The following is a 22,276-nucleotide window of genomic DNA, read 5'->3' as shown; positions in this document are numbered from 1 at the left end:
TTAGGGGCGCGTTAGAATCGTGAAAATAGGGTATTCTCCTGGGTACCCTCCAGACTGCCTGCCAGAGTTTTTACAGCAAGTACTAAGCACTGCCATATTAATATTCAAAGCAAGGAAATAAACCGCGAGCTGTTCCCCTTGTTCATTGTGTAATTTTCGGGGGTGCAAGTTGCCCTACCACCATATTGGGAACAGTTTCAAGAACCGCACCCATAAAGAGAGCTGATGTGCAAGTAACAGGGCATCTTCCCTGGACAAGTCATTCCTGAAAAAATTATCCTGTAGTTCGTAGACAAGTCAGGCTTGACCCTTGTGTCAAAAGTTCAGTAGGCGTAGCATGGTGCAGATGAGGCTGAAATTAGTCGGTAGTGATGTTTTTGCGATGTGTGGGGCAAACGATAGGATGGTTCTGGTGTTTTGCACCAGTTTTATGCTACATATGCACAGCAGTTATAGCTGTATGTTCACCCGTTTCTTGGGGCAAGCACTAGGTAACACTTTTGCATCTTGTGACAGAAGTTATGCATCCTTTGTCATTCCCATTATACCACACACACCTGGCATTCCTTGAGTGTTCAGATTAAGCAGAAACCAAACCATGTGCACAAACAGCTTTTAATAAGCTGCCGTTTGTTTCAAGCCAAGCATGATCAGTCAGCTTATGGAAGGCAGACTAGGCTTGTGGGGGTCATTGCATTGCCGGTCATGTTGGAAGCATGGCAAGTCCAGCCAAAATTTCTCTCTGCTTGCCCCCTGTGCCCACAGTGGGGACCGAGAGGAGTCGACCATTGAGAGTAAGGTGGGGGCAACCGCTGCTTCTGAGGCTGAAGTTTCAACACAGACAGAAGCCATCATCAGGAGCAGTAGTGGCAGCAGCAGCCGCAAAGGCCTGTTGCTCATTAAAAAGCCGCTGGTGGTCAGGAGGAAAGTTCGGCGGGACTCCAGTGGCTCTGAGGACTCGTTCAACGTGTCTCTGTCCGGTGAGTGCCCGTGCTGCGTGCCGCAGCTGCATGTACTTTGGATGATGCTTGGACCGCTCTCGTATTCATGTTCCTTTTAGGAAGCTGAAATGCACAGTACAGTAAAATGTCACTGCCCAGAAATGTGTTCATTCAGCTGGCTTTCATCATCATTTTGTCTACAAAACGATACTTAACATCATCATTTTGTGTACTATACCTACTAAACAATTGGATCCATACTTTGGCTTGCACTAAAAAGCATGCACAGCCAGCCCAGCCGGCAAAGCATTGCTTTCATGTGTGTGCAACTGAGGGGCCTCTGTAGCATCCACTGTGGTCCCATGTAATTCAGACACCAGCGCCAAATCCTCCCCTGGTGGCATGGGGCACCCAAAGAGATGTTGCATTAATTGTCATGGCAACAGCAGGAAAGGAGAGCAAGGGGTTCCATGACATTGCTCCCCCCGGTTGGTCGGTGCGGCATTGCAATGCCGACCCCGCAGCTGCCGCTCCCCCAAGTTTCATGCCGCGAGCGGCGGAAAACATGTAAACGACAGCTGTGGCGACTGGTACACTGGAATCGCTTCTCTTTCGGCATTGTTTGGTATGTTATTTTAAATAATGGAAAACAAAACATGCAGGTTAAGGTGCTTTACGTGTGTTGAAGTGTTTGTGTGTTCTTTTATATGTTCTAATATTACCCAGAGCAGCCAAAAGCCTTATTTCTCTGTTTTCGTTTTTATTCAAGATTCTTTACTCTATCGGTTGGATGGTATATACAGTATGGAGATTTTAGCATCACGCCTTTTGTTACATTGCTAGTCTAACAGGTGTAAAGCAGCATTGCATCCTAAGAAAAAATTAACTCTGAGGAGGAGGTCACCAGTGGTAGTTTACTTTCATCAGGGTCCCTGCTTGTCCATGGCTTGGTTCCCCGGTATTTGCTGTCTGCCCACTCAAAACGGGGTACAGTAACCAAAAAATTACGCCCACCTCCCCTTGCGGGAACCCTGGTGTGATGCGACGCTGAGGGGGGTTCAAGCGCAAGCGGAGAGCAACCGTCGACCGGTTGCTCTCCAAGGCGAAAGCAAGGTTATATGCGCAGCGCGCCCGAAGGAGAGGAGACCGCGGAGAGAGTGCCGCGGCTATGACGCAACACAATCCAACACAATCCACTTTAATCCAATCCAAGTCAAGCCAATCCAATCCAATCCAATGCCCCTCGCGAGAGAGTGTTCGCTATCGGAGAGGAGAGGGGGAGAGTGGCTGCGGACAACAACGGACGCACGCAGGAAGGACAGGGCCGCCGACAAGAGATGCTCTGAGCGTCGCATCTAAAAAATACGAGGAGTTTGCGGTTATTCATTAGGCAGAAGTCAGTTGTTTTCGTTACCAACTTAAGGTCTGTAAAACCGCTTGCAACAATCGGTTGGTTGGGACAAACTGAGACAAATTTCTAGGTCTCATTTAAATTAGGGCTTCTTCGACAGCATAAGTCTGGATGTGTTTATTATTGCTAGCACATGCTGCCGCAATTTACGGTATTCAGCGAGAGGACAACACGAGCAGTGCCCACTTGAAAGCTTGTATACATTTACATTCAAATTTCGCACACATATCATAGCCTATTGTGCAAACATATTTTAATCTCTCAATGCTCCATACCCAAGTGGAAACATCAGAAGTATGAATGCCATAATCATAAGGAGCCAGTAAGCTAACGGTCGAGACTCATCGTAAACTGAGATGGGCTGCCAAGCACAGTATTGGAAAAAGACTTCAGAGTGTGCATTCAAAGTGTGTGTAAATATACTTCATTACCATTGAACCATTAATCATGCTTTTTTGTTGAAATAAAACTTGAAAATGCCCGTGTGTACGAGATTTCAGCGCACGTTAAAGATCCCCAGGTGGCCAACATTAATCTGGAGCCCTCCACTACAGCGCGCCTCATCGCCTGTGTAGCACCAGTGTGATACACCTCATAATCCGTCAAAAGGCTGGCCTTAGTTCCGATTCCTTTCATTTGTGAGAATTTCTGAAAACCGTTTCTTACTTGTCATCTTTGGGAAGCAAGAACACTCTGAGGTGTTCATTACCTTGGGCTCCACTTAGTAGCAGAATACTTATGCTGAACCTTTCTCTGTAGCTGATCTTGCAAAGAGTGGCATGTTCCAGTGGCGCCGGAACTATTTTTTCACTGGGAAAACGAAAAATATGCTACATAAACATTATCATCATCATAATCATAAATTAGATTATTAATATGGTTATTTCCTTATATATCATTGCAGTTTATTTTCTTTGAGTAATTTATTGTAATTAAATTGTAATTTCTTTCCTTATTTATTGTTATGAAGGCCTTCTGCAGAGGCTTTACAGTGGCGCCAAAACGACTAGTAACATAAATAACCACAATCAACTCACCAACATAACACCAAATCAAACCCTATCAATTATTACCTGGGCATTACAGATCTCCAGCCCAGTAAAAAGGCCATTTATTGACTTCACGGCGATTGTGCCCTCTACATGAGGCCACGGTAGCACCAAGCATTCTATACCTTTTCATTTATCAATAGAAAAAGTAGCACACATACAAATAAATAGAAAAATAAAAATAAATGTGCAAAAGCAGTACATACTTCCAGCAAATTTATATATATGCCTCCTAATCGCGAACATACTACGCGACCTGCACATTCATGCTACCAAATGAGGGCTTCCATGATGAATATTGAGAAAGCGAGAGAGCTGAATAGACACATCAGTTAAAAAAAAAAAAGTTACGCTATGCGTTCAAATGTACGTATAGATTGAACCATGTGTTATAATATCACAGCATGTATGCACAACAGATTGATTGATTATGGGGGTTTAATGTGCCAGCACTACACAGGCAATGAGGTGCACCGCAGAGGCAGGCTCCGGATTAATTTTTACCACCTGGGTATTTTTAACGTGTGCCGAAATCTCGAACACATGGGTGTTCTCACTTCTCGTCTTCATCAGAAAAGCGGCCGCAGGTATGCACAATAGATCATTTGTTTTAGTTTAATTCTGAATATTTCTGATTGTCTGGTGTGCCATTACATTAGGAAAATTGCATTGGTATGGTACGGATGCATTCATTTTTTGTAATATATAGCCGCACTGCTTATCTCTGCTGACACCTTGTTATAGCTTGAGTAATTATGCAAATGGTGCAAGCCCCTAAGGGAAGCACGGTTTCCTGAGAAATCTGAGCTGGTTAGCGTAAGGAGATATTGGTCGTACTGTTCAGGCGAGCTGGCTAGTATCATGATAGTGTGAGCCCGATACAAAGGGCAAAGCTGCTTTGATTGGTACCGCAGGCATCGAATATTTGAGACATGAGATAAGCTTGTAAGATGCTTAAGGCATTTCAACTGTGTATTTGCTGGAAACGGGCAACGTCAACATCACAATATTTTCGGAATTGGGGGCTTGCATAAAGCCGAAAAACATGTTCTAATTACTGACTAGCGCCACCGGAATTTCGAATGAACATCGTCAGATCCTTAAGCATTTTGCCTTTTCACATAAATTTAACTGTCCTGGAGCCGTATGAGGCTCAGCAGAGGTGTTCACGTGCCCTTTGACTGGGGGATGCGGGCTACCCCATCTGTAAAAGAGGGGGAGCCATCGCTCTCCCTGCAACTCCTGTTCCAACACCCCTGGCATATTTATTCAGAATTATCTATTACAACAACCAAACTTCGCGAAAAAAAAAAAAAAAAAAGAAACCGTCTCGACAAGCCGAGACATGGCGCAGTTTTGCAGGCAGTCTGATTGCTGGCCATGTTGCTGGCCCTCCGGCGCCGCTGGCCGGGAGAGGTGAAGAGAGAAATTTTGAGGGAATGTGAAATTGACGCCCCACCGCGGCTAGTACCGCGGCTCCATGACGCTAGTTGCGGCATATCCGAAAACGAAACTAGCTAGCCGACCAGTGTGCGTGCATCGTGTGTTTGTCTAGTCATCGTTCCTGTGAACTCAGTCAGCGGAGGGATTTCATATATCAGTTGTTAAACCTTCGTCTTGTCATGTCGTTCGCTTGCGCCGAACCGCACGCACAAACAACCCAGACGCCGCTGGGCGATAAGGCGCAGGCGAGGCAGCCGTTTCTAGGGAGCCTACATGCGGCGCGGCGCATGTAGGCTCTCTAGCCGTTTCACGCTCGCCTAGTCACGTGGTACAGCAGCGGTGAAGCTCCGAGCAAGCAAGCCGATAAGAAAGGCGCAGCCGGCGCGCCGAAAGCTTAAGGATGCTTAAGGTCATATCGGCACGATGGGTGACCTTGAAAGCTGCAGCGTAGTATAGTTTTGGCTCTAAAAGCTGTAGAGGTTGGTTATCAATTTGGACATAGCAGGGCAACTACAATCGCGCGTTTGCGCGGCCCTCAGCAATGTCTAAATGGTAAAAAAAAAAAAAAAAAAAAAAAAAAAAACAACAACCTGTCGAGGTTTATCTCTTGGTGCAGAATGAAGGAACATACTGCATGCAAGGTATTAGGCACTACAGCAGGACACGTACGCATGCGCAAAAAAGGACAAAAGCCCACGCTGGCGCGTTATCTTCAAGGCGCAAAGGACGCCGCAGGTGGTGTGAGGAACTCGGCGAGGGCCTTGCGAGCGCGCCTTGAACCGAGATAAAGGAACAGATAGCGGGGGACTTTTTATGTAGCACGCCCAAGATAGCGGTCCCACGCTTTTCAGTTTTTTGCCCCGACAAAGGGAAAGAACAGCGAACGTATGTAGTACCGTGCAGTACGCCCCCTTCTACAGAGGATGGCCGCTGCGTGAAGAGGTTGCGTACAGCCTGTGTGAAAAGGTCCGCAGAGCCTTGTGAATGTTCCTTGTGCCGAGGAAAATTAGGCAGGGACACTAGCCGATAGCGAGCGCCCTTTTTTTTAGATAGCGAGCCCCGATTTTCTGCTCCTTGCCCCGACGAAGGAAAAATAGCGGCGAACGTAGGTAGTACCGTGCCGTACGCCGCTTCTACAGGAAAATGAACAGATAGCGAGGGACTTTTTGTAGCACGCCCAAGATAGCGGGCGCACTCTTTTCAGTTTTTTGCCCCGACAAAGGGAAAGAACAGCGAACGTATGTAGTACCGTGCAGTACGCCCCCTTCTACAGATGATGGCCGCTGCGTGAAGAGGATGCGTACAGCCTGTGTGAAGAGGTCCGCAGAGCCTTGTGGATGTTCCTTGCGCAGAGGAAAATTAGAAAGGAACGCTAGGCGATAGCGAGCGCCCCTTTTAGATAGCGGGCCCACGCTTTTCTGCCTTTGCCTCGACGAAGGAGAAAGAGCAGCGAACGTACGTAGTACCGTGCAGTACGCCGCCCCCCTATTACAGGGGATGGCCGCTCCGTGACAGCCTCACGCTGAACATTTGTTAAATCTATTTCTCCAAGTTTTCGCGACTTAAGTAAGTTTAGAAGGGTGGCCCCCATGGGTGGTTTGCCATAGAATGTGCTGCCACTGGAGGGTGACGAGAGCCGTCTTAGCACGACAGTAAATAAGGTTTTACTTAAATGAATAAGTGAACTGATAGGCATTTTCTTTCTCCCAGTCACGAAAATCAGGTGCGTGTTAGAATCGAGGCCGCATTAAATTCAGTAAATACGGTGTACTTCTTATTATTACCTTTACAGTCTCGGAAAGGACCCAAATCTGTTGGTTTCCCATTGGGAGTTGCGGCCGTAGAAAAGTGGGTATGGTGTGTGAGAATGAAGTTCATTCCTGTTATGATTTCTAATGAAATCTGCGCGTGAACTCGAAGCTTAAGTGCAAATTCATAGAACTTCACACGCAGATTATTCTGAAGTTGACTTGCGATAAATTTGAAATTGGTTACTGCTGCCTCATAACTACTGCAAGTGATCGTGGTCGCTTGACTATGATTCTTGAACAAAAATGTTTTTGTGCCTAGAAATTGCAGAGGGCCCTAGATCTGACAAAATTGCGTGTACAGTAGAGCCTTTTGGTTGTTTGTGAATTATGTTTCATAGTATTTGTGAGTAATTTCCTTGGATTGCTTCAGTGATACTTTTGCCCCCACAGTGGCATACTAACACATTTTGGCTTGCACTCCAAAAGCACCGTGGTTGCTTGTGAGTGAAATTTCTGCTGCCTCGAGACCTGCTTTGAGAGCTGAAATGCCACTTCTGTCACCGACTGTTTCATATCCCTTCAGAACGTGAAAAAAAGAAAAAAAAAAAGAGGACTGCTCATCCTTTTTATGCTCTTTGCTCTCTTGTGCAAAGCTATGCAAATGAAAGCTGCAACACGATGCACATTTTCTTGTTGCTGTGGTGTTCAGAGACTGCCTCGGATCAGAGTGACATTGAGGGCCGCATCTTGGCGCTCAGTGGGGAGCTCAAAAAGAGACAACTCGAGGCTGAGCAGCTCAGGCGGGAACAGCGGCACCGGCGCACGGAAGTTCTCCGCGAGCGGGAGCAGTCTCTCAAGAAGCACATTGAGGTGAGCCTGAGATTGTAAAGCAAGGAGGGGCTGCCATCCTATTTGTTATCTCAGAATATGATGTCTCAGCATCAGTGTCGTCATCATCATGGCACACTCCTCGTGTTAGTGGGAGCAAAATGATGAGACTGCAATCCTCATGAGACATGGGAAATGGCATGCCGTTGCCCCCCTCCCGGGACCTGGAGCATGGTTCTTCATGAAGGACGGTGGCAGTGTTGTCCCATGCAGTCTTAATCACTCCTCGAGGGGCACAGAATAGCGATTGAGGAAGGGTGTGCGCGCATCTGCATGTGTTTGGTTGCGCACGTTACCTGTCATCATATTCCGCATGTGTGTGTTTCCTTTAACGGTTTCATTCTTGCCAATGCCAGGCTATGATAGACGGACATTTTGTAAACAGTTGGTGATTAAGATGGGGTGGATCAGTCTTCTGAGGATGGTTGCCAGGCTTTGAGACAGGCTGCCTGGATATTTTTGCAGTGGTGCCTGTAGCTTGCAGGTGAGGGCCCCGCAATGAATTGATGCAGGTTAGGGCTTTGATTCGGTAATCTAACTTCCTTCTCGTCTTCCTCTGGGCAGCAATTTATGGATGTGAATGGTGGTCCTGATGGTGATGCACATAGATGTTCTTGATATTTCGTGCCTGAAATTGGCAAATAATTTTTTTTTTTCTTTTAAGTCAGCATTGATGGCTGGTGTATTTAGATTTCAGCTTTTTCATTCAAAAACAATGAGCAGAAATACCGGAATTGCGGCTGACTTACTGTCGGCCTCATCCCACCGGGTGATGTGCTTCCAATAGAAACCGTGGCTCGAGTGCATAAATCTAAGTTTAAGACAACTTTTTGTAACAGCACCAAAAAGGCTTTACCGACATTTTGTCCTTTTTCTTTAGTTAACGGCTTCCATGCTGTCACTCAGCAGAACTCGAGATTTTGAATATTTGAACTTGCAGTGCAAGGTTCATTCAAATCAGAAGCAGCTTGCATTTCTTACTTCTAAACTGGCCTCAGTGCGGGAGCAGTGAACCCATGAATGAATTGCATAGCAGAATTCCTTGGTTTTACCAAACTCTAGCGCCTTTCCAAGTGCTGGCTAGGGACTGTGTTTAAAAGAGCAGGAAGTGCTCATGTGTGAAGTCTTGCTATTTTTGTTAGCATTAGAGGATCCCTGTTTCATGATGGTTAGAAGGTTGATGCAAGCAAGAAGGGACTCCCTACTTATGTTTGGATTGACATTATGGGTGTGGTTGAGTCATTATAGCTGACTGCCTACTACTACATAAGTACATCCACTTGAAACTGTCTTGAAACAAACAAGGGCTGTTTGATGTATGAATCTGCCCTTGCAGCCAGCCGTTTTTTTTTTCCCTTTGTGATGGCATATCCCTCTCATTACGTGGATGCTTTGCCTTTTCTTTGGTTCAGCTGTACGACCAGCTGATCCAGCAGGCCAAGGAGGAGCTTGAAAAAGAGCTTGACACAGCCCAACACGAGAAAACCGTTTATGCGAAGCCGCAAATCAAGAAGCCCCGGGCAGCTGAGCAGCGCAAGCACCGGCTTGTGGAGCCAGCTACTGCGGAGAATAATGTGAGCGCCTTGGCAAGTGATGTCCTTTTCTCGATGACAACAGGTGTCGCGGGTTGCTCTCTTCTGGAAACTGTGTGCCTGTTGCGACCTCGTGACAAGTCCCCTTCTCTGTCCTCTGTCCTTTCAACCCCCCCCCCCCCCCCCCTTTCCCCGTTCTCCAGGCAAATTCCCTTTGCAGTGCTGCACTGTAAGCTGCCTGAGATGTCTACTAACACCTTGGCATATAAAATCTTATTCGTTAGTTCATAGAGTTACACAAAGCATTTGTGAGTGCATAGGCAGAAAGCCTGCTCCTGACAAATGGTCAGTGCTGCAAATTTTATCACAAGTGATTTTCAGTAGTCTGTTGTTGTTCTTAGCTTGTCTTGGTAACACTTTAGTGAAGGCAATTAAAAGTCTGAAGCTATGAAGACAGAATACCTGTTTGGTTCATATTACATCACTGTACCACAAAATTTCAGTTTTTAAATATATCTTGCATTTTTTTTTTTTTTGTTACACAAAACGCCTTTCATTGCTGGAATGGAGCTGAGCGAGTTACCAATTGCTAGTTCTTTCAAACTGAACAGAGTTGTATTTCGTCTAAGTGGGCCCTTTGAAGAAAACTCCGAAGGAAATTCCGAAGCCTAGGGGACACCTGTCCGATTGCTGAAACAGGAAAGGCCAAGAAAACAGTTTCTCAAAAAATTATGACCAACAGAAGCAGTTCAGGAGGGAACAAGCCCAAATGGTTTAAAATATGGGCTGTAGCCTGTTGAAAATATAGGGTAAACACAATCGGCCTGCTTGTTCCTTCTGTACGCAAGCTGGTGCTTTTGCATCATAAAGGTAAGGGCTTCCATTGTTGGGCGCCTTACTAAAGATGCAGTGGATTGAACTGCTGCTCAAAGTGGAAGGCCCGTATAGGAGCCGTTTGTCAGTGTAAGTCTCTCTTGGTGCGTGCATTTCTTTCCCCTCCTTTTGAGTTCGTAACGATTCACAGTAAACCAAAGGTTACAGAAGTTGGGATTAGCCACTTTTAAGCCATGTCAAAAGTGAGGTGCTGTAAAGTAATGTTGTTAACATTCCTGAGACCAAAGCATCTTATTTTGCTCTTCTGTCCACTGCAGAGAGGGGGGAGGGTTGACAGTATGGTTGATAGGTTGTGGCAGTAACATTCACAATTGACTTTTTTTGGTTGCCATAAATACAAAAATTGTTATCGCATATTCTTCAGTGTTCACAAATTACTTTTACAGGCGCTACACACCAAGCAGTCTACGCCAGATAAAGAATCGCCAGTGGAAACTTTGACTGCTTCTTCAAAGTCGGGTAAAAGCTCCGTTTGATGATTTTTTTTGTGAGAATAAAAATTTTCTTAGCATGTTTCTTCACCCATTGTTGTTGTTACAGAATCCAAGATTGTGACGGAAGAAGAACATTCTATCGAAGCCCCTTCAATTGCTTCATCTGGGGCTGAGGAGTCAACTGCCAAGGGGACTGCATCGTCTGTTAGTGACAAGAATACAGAAAAGTCAAGCTCAACAAAGGCAACGGAAACATGGACTGGTTCAGAAGTTGTGGAGGAGTTGCCTAGCAAAGAAGATACAGTGTCTGGTAGTTCTAAATCCACTGTGGCTTCGTCTTCCAGTTCCAAGGTTGTGGAAGAACCATGCTCCAAAGCAATTCCTGCATCTGCCAGCCCCGAGGCTGCTGAGGAGCCTGCTTCTGGGGACACCTTGTCCGCTAGCGCAAAGGCCACGGAAGACGTGCCTGGCATGACTGCCAGCGAACCGGCTCCGGATGCAGCAGCAGTGGCTGCAGTGAGCACTTATGGTCTGGAGCTTGAAACTGTGCCTGTTGTTTGTGAGGACAAAGTGATGTCTAGTGGCGATGACATAAGTGAACACATCAGCTCGGCAGTGTTGGAAAGTGTCTCGCCAAGGGAAGATAGCAGAGAAAAGGCAGATGGAGAGGAGCAGTCCGCTAGAGGTCCTAGTCAGGCAGCCGGTGGCAAGTCAGAATCTCAAAACGACACAACTTCCGAGGGAGTGCTGTCTTCTCTTGGTGACATTGAAGCATCCCTCACGCATGATTCACAGAACGAGTTCAATCAGCATTTAGACAAGGGGCTCTCTGGTGAAGAGCAACTTGTGGAAGATCCAGCTGGCAAGGAAGCATCGGAGCCAGCTGAAGGCGGTTCGGGTAGTGTAAATGTAGGTGAAGAAGCTTCTAGTCTGGCTGACAGCTACACTCTCAGCAGTCCGGGAGGGCCGTCTAGCCTTGAAGATGAATCAACTGCTGCAGAGGAAGTTGCTGAGTACACAGAGGAGATCGTTCACAGCATAGTCATAGACTCGAGCCAGTCGCATGAAGAAGTAGTTGAAGAAGGCAAAGTTGACAGAGCAGTAGACAGCATACTTCGTTATCTTCTGGAGGACACCATTAAACAGTTCGGAAGTGGACGGCAGCGTTTGGGGCTCCCAGCAGAAGATTCTTGCCTGCCGCCAGAAACCTTTGTTCAGCCTGTGGAAGGCAGGCAGGAGGAAGGCAGTGGAGACAGGCTTGCAGTAGCAGACATTTCAGCAGATGTAGAACAAGCTGGTGCACCAATACGGGAAGGAGCCACGTCTTTCCTAGAAAGGAGCACAGAGGACAAACCGAAAGATGTGGTCTTGGAGGAAGATGCATTGCTAACGAGTGACACTAAGGTTGAGCCAGCAGAAGCTCAGCTGTCTGAAGAAGTCAGCCAACAGTTGGGCAATAAAGAGATAGACTCCATTGCTGATCAGCTGGTTTCTGAAGCAGTTGATTCCGTACTGGCTATCGCAAGAGAGAAAAGGTTACTAGCTACAGCATCTGTTCAGAGCGACGACCCTGTGTCAAACGTCAGCCATAAGGTGAGTGTGATTCTTGCAAGCATTGAGGAGCGAAGAAACAGTCGGGAGTTCCAGAGGCCACAAGACTTGATGGTGCTATCAACAGACCTGGATGACGAGGATTTCTCCTGGAAGGACTCATCGGCTGCTCCGATTCTAACTATGAGTGAGGATGTGCCTTCGGAGACAAATGCCAAGGCAAGTGAACTTATTCATGGGAATGGGATTTATGCATTGGCTACCACATCGCTTTTTCCCACCCCAGCTTTGTTCCTTTTTGTTTGTTTTCCCCCTGTGTATCAAGCATATTTGTTTTGTTTCTCTTTGTAGGAGCTCTGTTCACGAGCAGTCCAGGCCGAAGACTGCTTCCTGTCGACGACCACTGAACAAGACTGGTTCGACGACGATTTTGGCCTGGGCTCTGGCGACAATGCCTTGGCCTACCAACGGCGCATTCCCAACAAGCCGCCGCCCCCGTACAGTCCCCCCAAGGAGGGCTTCTTGTCCAAGCTCTTCTCGGAAGGTGCATGGAAGGTGCCCAGCACGAAGGCAGAAGTGTCGGCACTGGTGCGAAATGCAGCCACTGCCATCTATGCCGGTGCTGTGCAAGGAACAACTTTTGCCGAGATTGCGTTCAGTCCCGAGTTTGCTGGGGAGAGGAGCGGCACTTTTGTGATGGATGCAGACAGCCACCAGGCCTACTGCCAGTTCCTCTTTGATCTGGTCAAGGAGACAGCGCAGGAACTTTTCTGGTAAGGGTATACACTTTCTTCTCCCAAACAGTGTTCGGCTATTTGCAGCTTTGCCGTGTGATTGAACTTTACAAGAAGCAAATTCAGCAGTAATGTAGCGTAATTAGTTGAGCTGTCTGGTTTCATGTTGCATTGTTAAACCATCTTGTTCAGCCCCCTGCCAATTTTCATGACATATACACAAGTGGCTGTATTCAGGACTAGTTCTTCACCTTGTGCTTACTGGCTGCAACTGCAGAGTGGCCATAATTAGAGCTACTAGATAAGCTACGCTCATCTGGTGGCTCTAGCTGTAATGAAAGAAGCTTTGGGAGACGTATGAGAGCAAGAAGATCAGTAATTTTTTTTAGAATCAGTATATTTGTAAAATCTTTCGTATCGTTACACGATGCTTTTTAAGCCCGTGGGTCATGAATTAGTAAGTCCCATAGGAATGTGGTCAGATGGTCCCCCTTAAAGGGAAGCTGAAGCGCTTTCCAAAAAAATTGAGTTAGATTAACAGTTATATAGTTTCTTGCGCGCTGATTCCGAATATCACATTGAAATTTATCGTACATGAGTCCCAGTGGCATTTATCTTGCAAAAAGCGCGGCCCCGTTTGAAAGACGCGCGCTTTTCGTCTTTTGACGCCCCTGATTGGTTGCGCCCGTCATGACGTCAAAGGAGGATACCCTTCGGCCGCGCGGGTTGTCGGAAGCATTGCGAACGACCGCACGGTTGTCTTTGCGGCAATTTAGCTTGCAGTTTAATTTTCGCACATGACTGGAAGTTTGTTTTATAATTTCCCGTGCTGTTGGTTCAATTATCTTGGAGCTTAAATTTGCTTTACACGACGGAGAACCCCAAAACAGTGACTGTGACGTCGACCAGTGGGTTCAATCAAAATATTTTTGAATTAGGCAACCAGCATAGGGGGATTTTATACCTTATGTTAATATTAGGTACCGCCTTAACTATTTCTTATTATACACAAAACCATTTATGCCGAACATTAATGGGCGTTTTATAAAAAATCTACCACCGAAAATCACGTACGTGCACTGCGCGAAAAAATAGCGTTCATGCGCTGTAAACGTATATGCGAGACACGTCTTGCCGGTACACGCATAAACCAACAAGCAGACTCTGCTTCCGCATTTCCTTTGTTCGTTGTCGCCCACCATACTCATCCCCGTACACAGGCCCACACGCGCGCGCCATTTCGGCAGCGGCGCTACGGCGCCTCCGCAATTGCTAGCTGCACTTCGATGAGTGGCGTGTTACTGCTTCACATGCATTTATTCTGAAAACACTGCAGCATACTAGTGCCTGCTCAGCATTATTGGCTGTAGTAGGGCTTGATTTTCGCTTGTGCGTTGCGCATTCTGCTACAATATTACGGCCACCTCGTTATAATTAATTGACCAGTCGGACAAGGCAGTTACGTTGTAGTTACTTTACTCTGGGTAACAATCAACAAACGTTTGTGATAATGAATCGTTGGCCTGTTTCAGCATTTCTAGATTTAAGCATTTACCGCGCTAGTCGGACAGAGGCCGTATATTTACTCTTCGCTCCACATTTTTTAGTATCATCATTATATATATCACCGACTATCACTGGAGCACACTTGAGGTTCAGTGACAACAAGTGCTTGCCAGGTTATAATATGCAGCCACACGGAATCTTGTGCGAAAAATTAGGCCCCCGCAGTCAACAAAAATTATGGCACGGTGGTGGTTCGGAGTGGTGTTTTTTTTAAATTCCAGACAAACATCACCTTATCGTGACATGTATACTTGCAAGATAAGTAATCTGGTTGTCTTTGTTCTTTTACTTTGTAGGAATACTGTTTACATCTTAGCCGGGAGAGAACTTCTATCAGGATTGGCCCCTTGTTTTAGTTTCGCCAAAAAAATGTTTTTTTGAACACTGTCCTGAGCCCATGGGGAAAGAAAACCGACGCGTTTAACGAAACAAGTATTTCCTGAACAAATGTGACTTGGTTTCTGGAATGGAACGAAACATCCCCGTCCCCGTCCTTCCTAAATCTAGAATCTAATGTGAACATTCACGTCCGTCGCATAAAAAAAAAAAACCCGCCGCATTGGAGCGGTTTACAAAGTATTTAACGTAGTGTAATATATTCTCTGTCATCAAGCACAGCCACCTCGGCTGTCGCTTCCGTATGTTATCAAGCATCCCGGCGTGGAATTATTCTCCTTAGGAATACGGCATGATAACGTATGCCTCGTTTGGCGTTCGTGCATACTTTTTGAACACGAAAATTGTACAAATGAGTGCTATCAACCACAACAACAAGTATCATTCACAAGGAAACACGGCGAAAAGAGCATGGCCGAGGCGGCCGATCCGGCCGGAAGTCCAGGTATGACGTTTTTCAGCCGGTTTTCGCCGGCGCTCTTCGGTCTTCCGGCATCGCGCGGCGAGATGGGGGCGGGGCATCGGGCCACTTTTGTTTGCTCATTGCGCCGCTTCTATTGCATGTATTGCGAAAATATTTCGTACACATGAACTATTCAATGTGTACTTGCTGCTAGTCAACTTTTCTTTTAATTCTAGAACCGCTTCACCTTCCCTTTAAAGGGACACTGAAGTGCATTTGTCAAGCTCCTGTTCTTGGTTGCACTGCGTAGACTGGGTCAAATAAGCACACTTCTTGTCGATAATGTGGTATTTATTTTATAAAGCCCGAAAGAAAACCTACCATGCGTGGTCGGCGGCGGCCACACCAACTAAAGCAGCTTTTGGTGCAATTTTTTTTTTTTTTTAGAATGGGGTTCTTATTGCAACTGAGAGGGAGCCATCTAGTAATGGCAATATTGCTGGTGTGCTGTCTCGAACTCAAGCATGCAAACAATGCGCAGACTTTGAAAAACACTGAGGAAGAGAGAAAATCTTTCAAGTTCTTGGGTTATCTGATAGGCGTAAAGCAGTAATAGTATGCTCGGGTATTTCGTGTCCACCTAATCTGCACACTTATCGTACGCATGGTGAAAGCATTTCAGATGTGGCAAGAAGCAGAAAAAAAATATTGTGGGGCCCTTTAATCTTGTTCACCCATATTTTGTAACAACCTCAGCATCACTGGCAACTGTGAATTTCCCTTTTTCCCGTTATGTGTCTCAATGGGGTCTGTGTTTTCTAGTCTAGGAAGTCTGGTCTAGGCATAACTGAAGCTGGAAGTACATGGAGATCAAAGCATTCTATAAACAGTGTTTGCAGGGTTGCTGCCTAGTTGCCCCCAAGTATGCTAATAGCCGAATGTTTATAAGCAGCCTAAAGAGCAGGCTCTTACAGAAAGCTGTTATAGAAAGTAGGCTAAAGAGCAGGCTGTTATAGAAAGCAAAAGGTAGTGAGGTGGCTGTTGAAATAACTGAGGCAGAATATGCAAATCATGTCATGTCAGCAGCCATTTTATATAAGATATAAAAGACGATGACGAGGGCACGCATGGCCGATAGTAATATTTCATTTCATTTCATTTCATTTCATTTCACATATTATACCCTTAAGGGCCCGGAGGCATTACATAAGAGGAAAGGGGGGGGGAATAACAGGGTTTGCAGGAGTACTATCGTCTTTTCAAGCTTATCTCTAAATTGTTTGTTATTGGTGCATGTGGCGATGTCGGCGGGTAAAGCGTCCCATAGAATAATAGCGTTAGGAAAAAAGGACGAGACAAATGCTGACGTTCCGCCGGTTATCGGAGCTAATGGGCAAGTGTGATTTAAGCGGGGTGATATTCTCTGAGGCGGCCTTAGTAACATGTGTCTTGATTCTGGCCGATAAAAGAAATTATGGAGGAGGCATAGGCAAGCAATGACACGGCGTGATTCAAGGGTCGGGACGGAGAGAGATAGTTTAAAGGCAGTGACGCTGAAATGATTTGAATATTGTGGGGTGATAAAGCGTGCAGCGCGGTTTCGAATGAATTCAATTTGTACAGTTAGGTGTGCTTGTGATGGATGCCAGATGGCCGATGCATATTCCAGTTTCGGCCTTACGAATGTTAGATAGGCTAGTCTTTTTATTTCTTGAGAAGCAAGTTTAAGGTTACAGCGAAGATATCCGAGAGTACGCGAGGCTTTCGAGCAAATGATGTCGATATGCGTTGCCCAAGAAAGCGATGACGTCATGTGCACCCCGAGGTATTTGTATGATAGGACTGAGCTGATCGGTATGTTGTTGACGTGATAGGTGTATTGAGATGTCGTATGTTTCCGAGAAAATGAAAGTGATTTGCATTTTGTTAGGTTTAATGGCATGTGCCATTTTATACACCATAATGAAATGCTGTCTAAGCTTGATTGCTGGTTAGAATGATCATTGGCTGCGTAAATGGTTTGGTACAATATGCAGTCGTCTGCATAGAGTCTTAAATTTGCTGTAATGTTAGTAGGCAGGTCATTTATGTATATTAAAAAGAGCAGAGGTGATAGGCTTGCACCCTGCAGGACACCGGACGATACGCTGGTTAGACAAGACTTGTGCTCATTAGTTGAGGTGAATTGCGTGCATCCTTTTAGGAAGTGTTCGATCCATGATATCAGGTTATAAGGAATGTTTAATTATGATAGCTTAGCTTGTGGTTGTGGCTGACACGATTGAATGCTTTAGAAAAATCCAAGAAAATTGCGTCTACTTGATGGTTATTGTCCATTTCCTGTAGTATATCATGTATGAATTCGGCAAGCTGGGTCTGACATGAGAACCATTTACGAAAGCCATGTTGATGCGGATAAAAAAAATTAATTGATTCTATGTAGGTCATTAAGCTAGAGGTGACTATGTGTTCGAGTAGTTTGGAAGGTATACTGCTTAGGGAAATTGGGCGGTAATTTGTTATTAGTGAGCGAATACCGGATTTAAATAATGGAACTATCTGAGAAACCTTCCAATCATCCGGAACGCAACCTGAGTGCAATGACTGGGTGAATATTAGATGTAGAATCAGGCTGGAATAATACTGTGTTTTTTAGACTCTTACTGTTAATTGGTCGCAGCCTTATGATGATGATAGCTTAAGGTTACGTACGGATCAGGTTGGATATTCCCTCCGGGTTGATCTGGATATCGGGAAACGTGGTGGATGAAAAGGAGCGTGGTAATGTAATGGTGTCGGAATTTCATGTAAAAACGGAGGCAAAATAGTTAACTGTTGCACATTGGTTGCTTTCAATCGGCTCCCCATTAGTGCTTGTGAGTTCAAGTTGCTCTGCCCGGAACTTGGGAGAGAGTATTTGCCAAAATTTGCTAGGATTTCTTTTGTTTTGAGGATCACAGGAAAAAAAAAATGGTTCTTTGCTTCCTTTATTGCTTTAACGTATTGTTTAGCGCGTGCGTGGTACTTTTCCCATGTGGCTGGCTTATTACTTCGATTTTCTGATCTGTAAAGACGCTTTTTTCGGTTAAGAATTGATTTGAGGTGTCGGTTAAACATACGGTTGTTTGAGTCAAATGTCACGGTTAGCAGTGGAGTGTATTTGTTTCGTAATCTAAGAAGCACATTTTTATACTTCCCAGTTCGCGTTTACGGTGCGGGTTAATTGTGAGTCTTTGAATTTTTCGTAGAAGCGGCAAAGTTCATCATTGATGGCTTCATAGTTCCCTCTTTTGAAATCAGTTATATGTTTTTTTGTTGGTAGTTTCTTTCTTAGTGGCAGAGATACGGAAAATGTAAAAGGCTATGATCACTTAAGCCCGACAACGAAGTTGCGCTTAAACGTCATCGGGGTGCGTGAAGAGAAAGTCGAGTATGTTGTAACCTCTAGTCGGACAGGTTATGACTTGATGAAGGTTGAAGCCGAGTGATAAATGGACGAATTGGTTAGCTTCGGTGGATGGAGATCTGTTGAGAACTGAGAGCTGAGGCCAATTTATATGCGGGAAATTGAAGTCACCAGATAGGAAGATAGAAGCGTCGGGAAAAGCTTTTGTAATTCAAGTTAGGGATTGGCTGAGTAGATCGCAAAAAGGCTGGTCGCTGTCGGGTGATACGCTGATAATGGTTTTTACTGCCTGAGAATGAATTAGTACCCATGTTAGTTCAAGTGAGTCGTCGTGACATATGAGTGACGAAGCAATTGTGCTTTTGATAGCAATGAGAATGCCTCCTCCCCTGCGGCTGATTTGGTCACGGTGAAACAGGGTGAAGTTGTGATTTGACGGAAAGATTTCGCCGTCGAGAATGTCAGCATGTAGCCACATTTCGGTTAGGACTATGTCAGCATTGATGTCATTTATGAAACTGAGAAGATGGTCACGCTTAGGTATTAGGCTTCGTATGTTTGTAAATGCAATGTTGAAGTTCATGCATGACAAATGCCGAGAAGGTGAGCGTGGTTTGGGGCGTTGAGAATGGCGTCAGTTAGTGACATCAGTCAATAATTCGGTGGTTTCTGCGACGTTAGAAAGGGATTTGGTGCATTCTAGTACAGAGTCAGAGATGGCGTCGTAATAGTAACACTTTTTTCCAACATACAACCTGTTAAGCCGAAGTTTGAATGCGCATTTGGCCGGGCGGATAAACTTTAGAAGCTTAGAACGAGCAAGGCAAGTGGTGGCAGCAAAATCCTCCCTTATTGCAAAATTTGAAATTTGTGTTTTTTTTTTTTTAATTTAGGACCGCAGGACAGTATTTCTTCTTTTGTTTTAAAGTTTATGAATTTGACGATTATGGGCTGCTTTTTTTCTGGGGAAGGTGACCCAATGCGGTGCGCTCGTTCAATACCGTTAGGAAAAATTTCGAAGGATAATAGCTTATCCTTGCAAAATGCCAAAACCTTATCTTCAGAATCCTTCCACGTTTATTTGTCCGTGTTGTGAATGCCAAGGAAAAGTAGGTTATTTCTACGCAGCCGGTTGCTCACATCGACACTTGCAGCTTTGAGGGCTGCTATGTTGTGTTTTAGATTGCCTGATTCAATAGAGACCGGTTCGGCGAGGGGATGATCGTGGAATGATTCTGGCTTAGTCACTCTGTCAGCCAAGGTAGCTAATAAGCCTTCATGAGCATCATGGGCTTCCTTAAAGCTCATTTAGTTGCTCACGTATAGCAGCCTGACCATCCTGCAGTTCTTTTAATGTGGTTAAAATGGCTGCTATTTCGGCAGATTTTGGTGGGCCAGGGTTGAGCTCGACGTCACCGTTAAGTAGCAAGATCAGTTGACATAACAGGTGTTGCGCGAGCATGTCACAACAGGTACGGTACACAAAAACGTCAAGTCGATGGGGCACGACACTGCTACAACATACCGATAACTACAGCAAAATTCTTTGGCACATTTAAGATAACTAACCTGGAAAGTTAGCAGCGTAAGCATGGTGCAGCAGACAATGTCGTGCCCCAAGTAGTCAGTGGTTCCGCGCAGATTATATCCACCGCGCTCCGGCCTCGTGACTGGTGACGTAGCCGATGACGGTTGTTGCCAGCCGAGGGTGGCGGAGCGAGACAGATTTGGAATGTTGGGCTGCAGCGGCTTCATGTTTGAAGGGCTGTCGATTGGAAATGGTCCAGTCCACGGCTGTGAAACCAGGGCCGGGCAAGCGCTGGTAGAGGACCAGCACAACAGCGCCTGGAAAGTTAGCAGCGTAAGCATGGGGCAGCAGACGATGTCGTGTCATATTAGATGACAAAGAGGCTGCACGCTTTAACCGTCTTTTTTTACCGGTGGCCATTTCTTTTCCAGTGCTGAGGCAACAGAGGCACGCCCACCGCCTTGGCAGCGCAATGTGCGGCTGCGGAGGAAGCGGCCGTTGCCTTCCACGATGGACTCGTTTGTCTCGCTCGTGGAAAGCAAGGTGATGTCCGTGCCAGGACTTCACGAGGATTCTGAGCTTGCATTCCGGAACTGTGGCGACCGGGGATTGAGCTTTGTGGACGTTCTGCTCTACTCCGAGGCCCGGAGTGAAGAGCCCGACTGGGTGGACTACAGCCGCGAGGAGGTCGTTGTGAAAGACCAGGTGGCCAATGCCATTTTTCAACTGCTAGTGGATGACACCCTAGAGACTCTCAAGTCACTCTGGCAAGTTAGGTGACAACTAGCATGAAGGCATGCCATTTTTTATCGCTGGCTCACACCAAGAACTTGTATTGAAAACTGCCTGCCAAGGCCGAGCTCTTTAGTCATTTTAGCTTATGAAACAATGTCCCATTGATTTCCACTTCAGTTCGTGGTTTTTCAGCCATGTAGTATACAATGCGAGAAGACCAGCTTTAACAGGAGGGCAGCAGGCCTCTAACAAATTTGGTACACACTCATGAGCATCACTTAGCACAAATTCGTCTCAGTAGAAATAAGACTTTATAACTTCTTTCACAGCATGCTTAATGTCATTCAGCTTTAGTTGTAAACGTGTGCTGCAAAGAGCAAACTCGGATATTGATTATAAACAGGTGTCTTTAGATAAGATTGTGCTTAGTTGACTGTTGTGACTCACTTAATCAGTGATAATTCAGTTTTTAGTCACGTAGTAGCGATTTCGGCAAGTTGGTGTGAATTCATCTTGTGCTACAATGCAACAAATGAGAATGAAGGCCAAACAAGACACTGGTGTGTCCCTTCTTTGCCTTTGTCCTTATTTGCCGAGCTGTAGTACAAGAGTTAATTTCTAATTGTAAAAGTTGAGCAACACATTACAGTATATGGGATGGTGTTTTCATCTCACCTGGATTAACCCAGAGAAAAACTTTGTGTTTTTCTTGTTTTTAATGGGTTGACATGCTACTACCACTACTGCCCAAGCTTATTCACATGGTTCTTCAGTTTTTAAGATGGTTGTGAAAGGTTGATACAGGATTACAGGACAAGTCCCTAACAAAAAGTATTGTCAGATTTTGTGAAGAGCGTACAGGTATGTTGTGGGCATCTGGCTGAACTTGTGGTTTCGATTGAAGCGGAATATCGAGCAATGTACTTTGGGCTGCTTTCTTTTTCTGAGAAACGTTTACACTGTTTTACTGGACAAGTTTTTTTGGTGTAGTGCTTTATTATGGAGCGTAGCACAAAATTGGCTTAGTACAGGCTAAACATGTCACTTGGTAGAGTTTTTACTTCTAATCTTGCTGTGCTTGTGCAGGTGCTACCTTCTTTGTTTGCAGGAGAAGCTGTGTGTGGCACATACATAGGGACAGAAAACATTGTGTGGTCCCGGAACGAGGTGGTGCCTTTATTTAGTTTTACATTGTAATTGGCAGAGTTAGCGAATTGTCATCACAGTTGATAGAAGTGATAAATGTGCCATGCTAGTTAAGAGGGTGAGACTGTGTAGCCCCTAGATAGAACGTGTTATGAATCGTGTTAACATTAAATAATGCGAGTGCACACATTTTTGCTCTGTTTGTACAGAGAGACAATTGATGCAAGAAAATCTGCAGGCAGCTTGGTTGTAATGCTGCCCTTCACAACTGTTGTTTACTAATCCTTAAGTTCTGGGCATTATTACTAAGGTGATAGATTTTCTCGAAGCGTTTTTAATTCTTGATGCATTTTGAACAACCACTTTTTATCGACATTCATGGTTAACAATAAAATTTTTGGATCTACATGCCCTCTCTCGTAGTAATTATAAACTACTAGGTGAAGTATTTGCCATCTGTCCAATTTT

The 22,276-nt window shown here is 45.4% G+C and overlaps 1 protein-coding gene across 8 annotated transcripts in view; it reads left to right on the top strand.

Annotated features, from left to right (window-relative positions):
* The window catches only part of LOC144146742 (uncharacterized), a 111,230-nt gene extending 89,016 nt beyond the window's left edge, over nucleotides 1-22,214 (top strand). For all 8 annotated transcript variants that reach the window (XM_077678707.1, XM_077678703.1, XM_077678690.1 and 5 more), the window contains 7 exons: nucleotides 766-980; nucleotides 7,305-7,465; nucleotides 8,896-9,057; nucleotides 10,296-10,368; nucleotides 10,450-12,113; nucleotides 12,246-12,667; nucleotides 20,359-22,214. In XM_077678707.1, the coding sequence (XP_077534833.1) occupies nucleotides 766-980; nucleotides 7,305-7,465; nucleotides 8,896-9,057; nucleotides 10,296-10,368; nucleotides 10,450-12,113; nucleotides 12,246-12,667; nucleotides 20,359-20,707 (3,046 nt within the window). In that variant the 3' untranslated portion in view covers nucleotides 20,708-22,214. The remainder of the gene's footprint in view (nucleotides 1-765; nucleotides 981-7,304; nucleotides 7,466-8,895; nucleotides 9,058-10,295; nucleotides 10,369-10,449; nucleotides 12,114-12,245; nucleotides 12,668-20,358) is intronic.
* The last annotated feature ends 62 nt before the right edge of the window (nucleotides 22,215-22,276 follow it).

This window comes from Haemaphysalis longicornis, unplaced genomic scaffold (genome assembly GCF_048455015.1).
Source record: "Haemaphysalis longicornis isolate Haplotype H1 unplaced genomic scaffold, Haemaphysalis longicornis Haplotype H1 scaffold_1, whole genome shotgun sequence".
Lineage (NCBI taxonomy): Eukaryota > Metazoa > Arthropoda > Arachnida > Ixodida > Ixodidae > Haemaphysalis > Haemaphysalis longicornis.
This window is presented reverse-complemented; position numbering and strand designations above follow the sequence as displayed.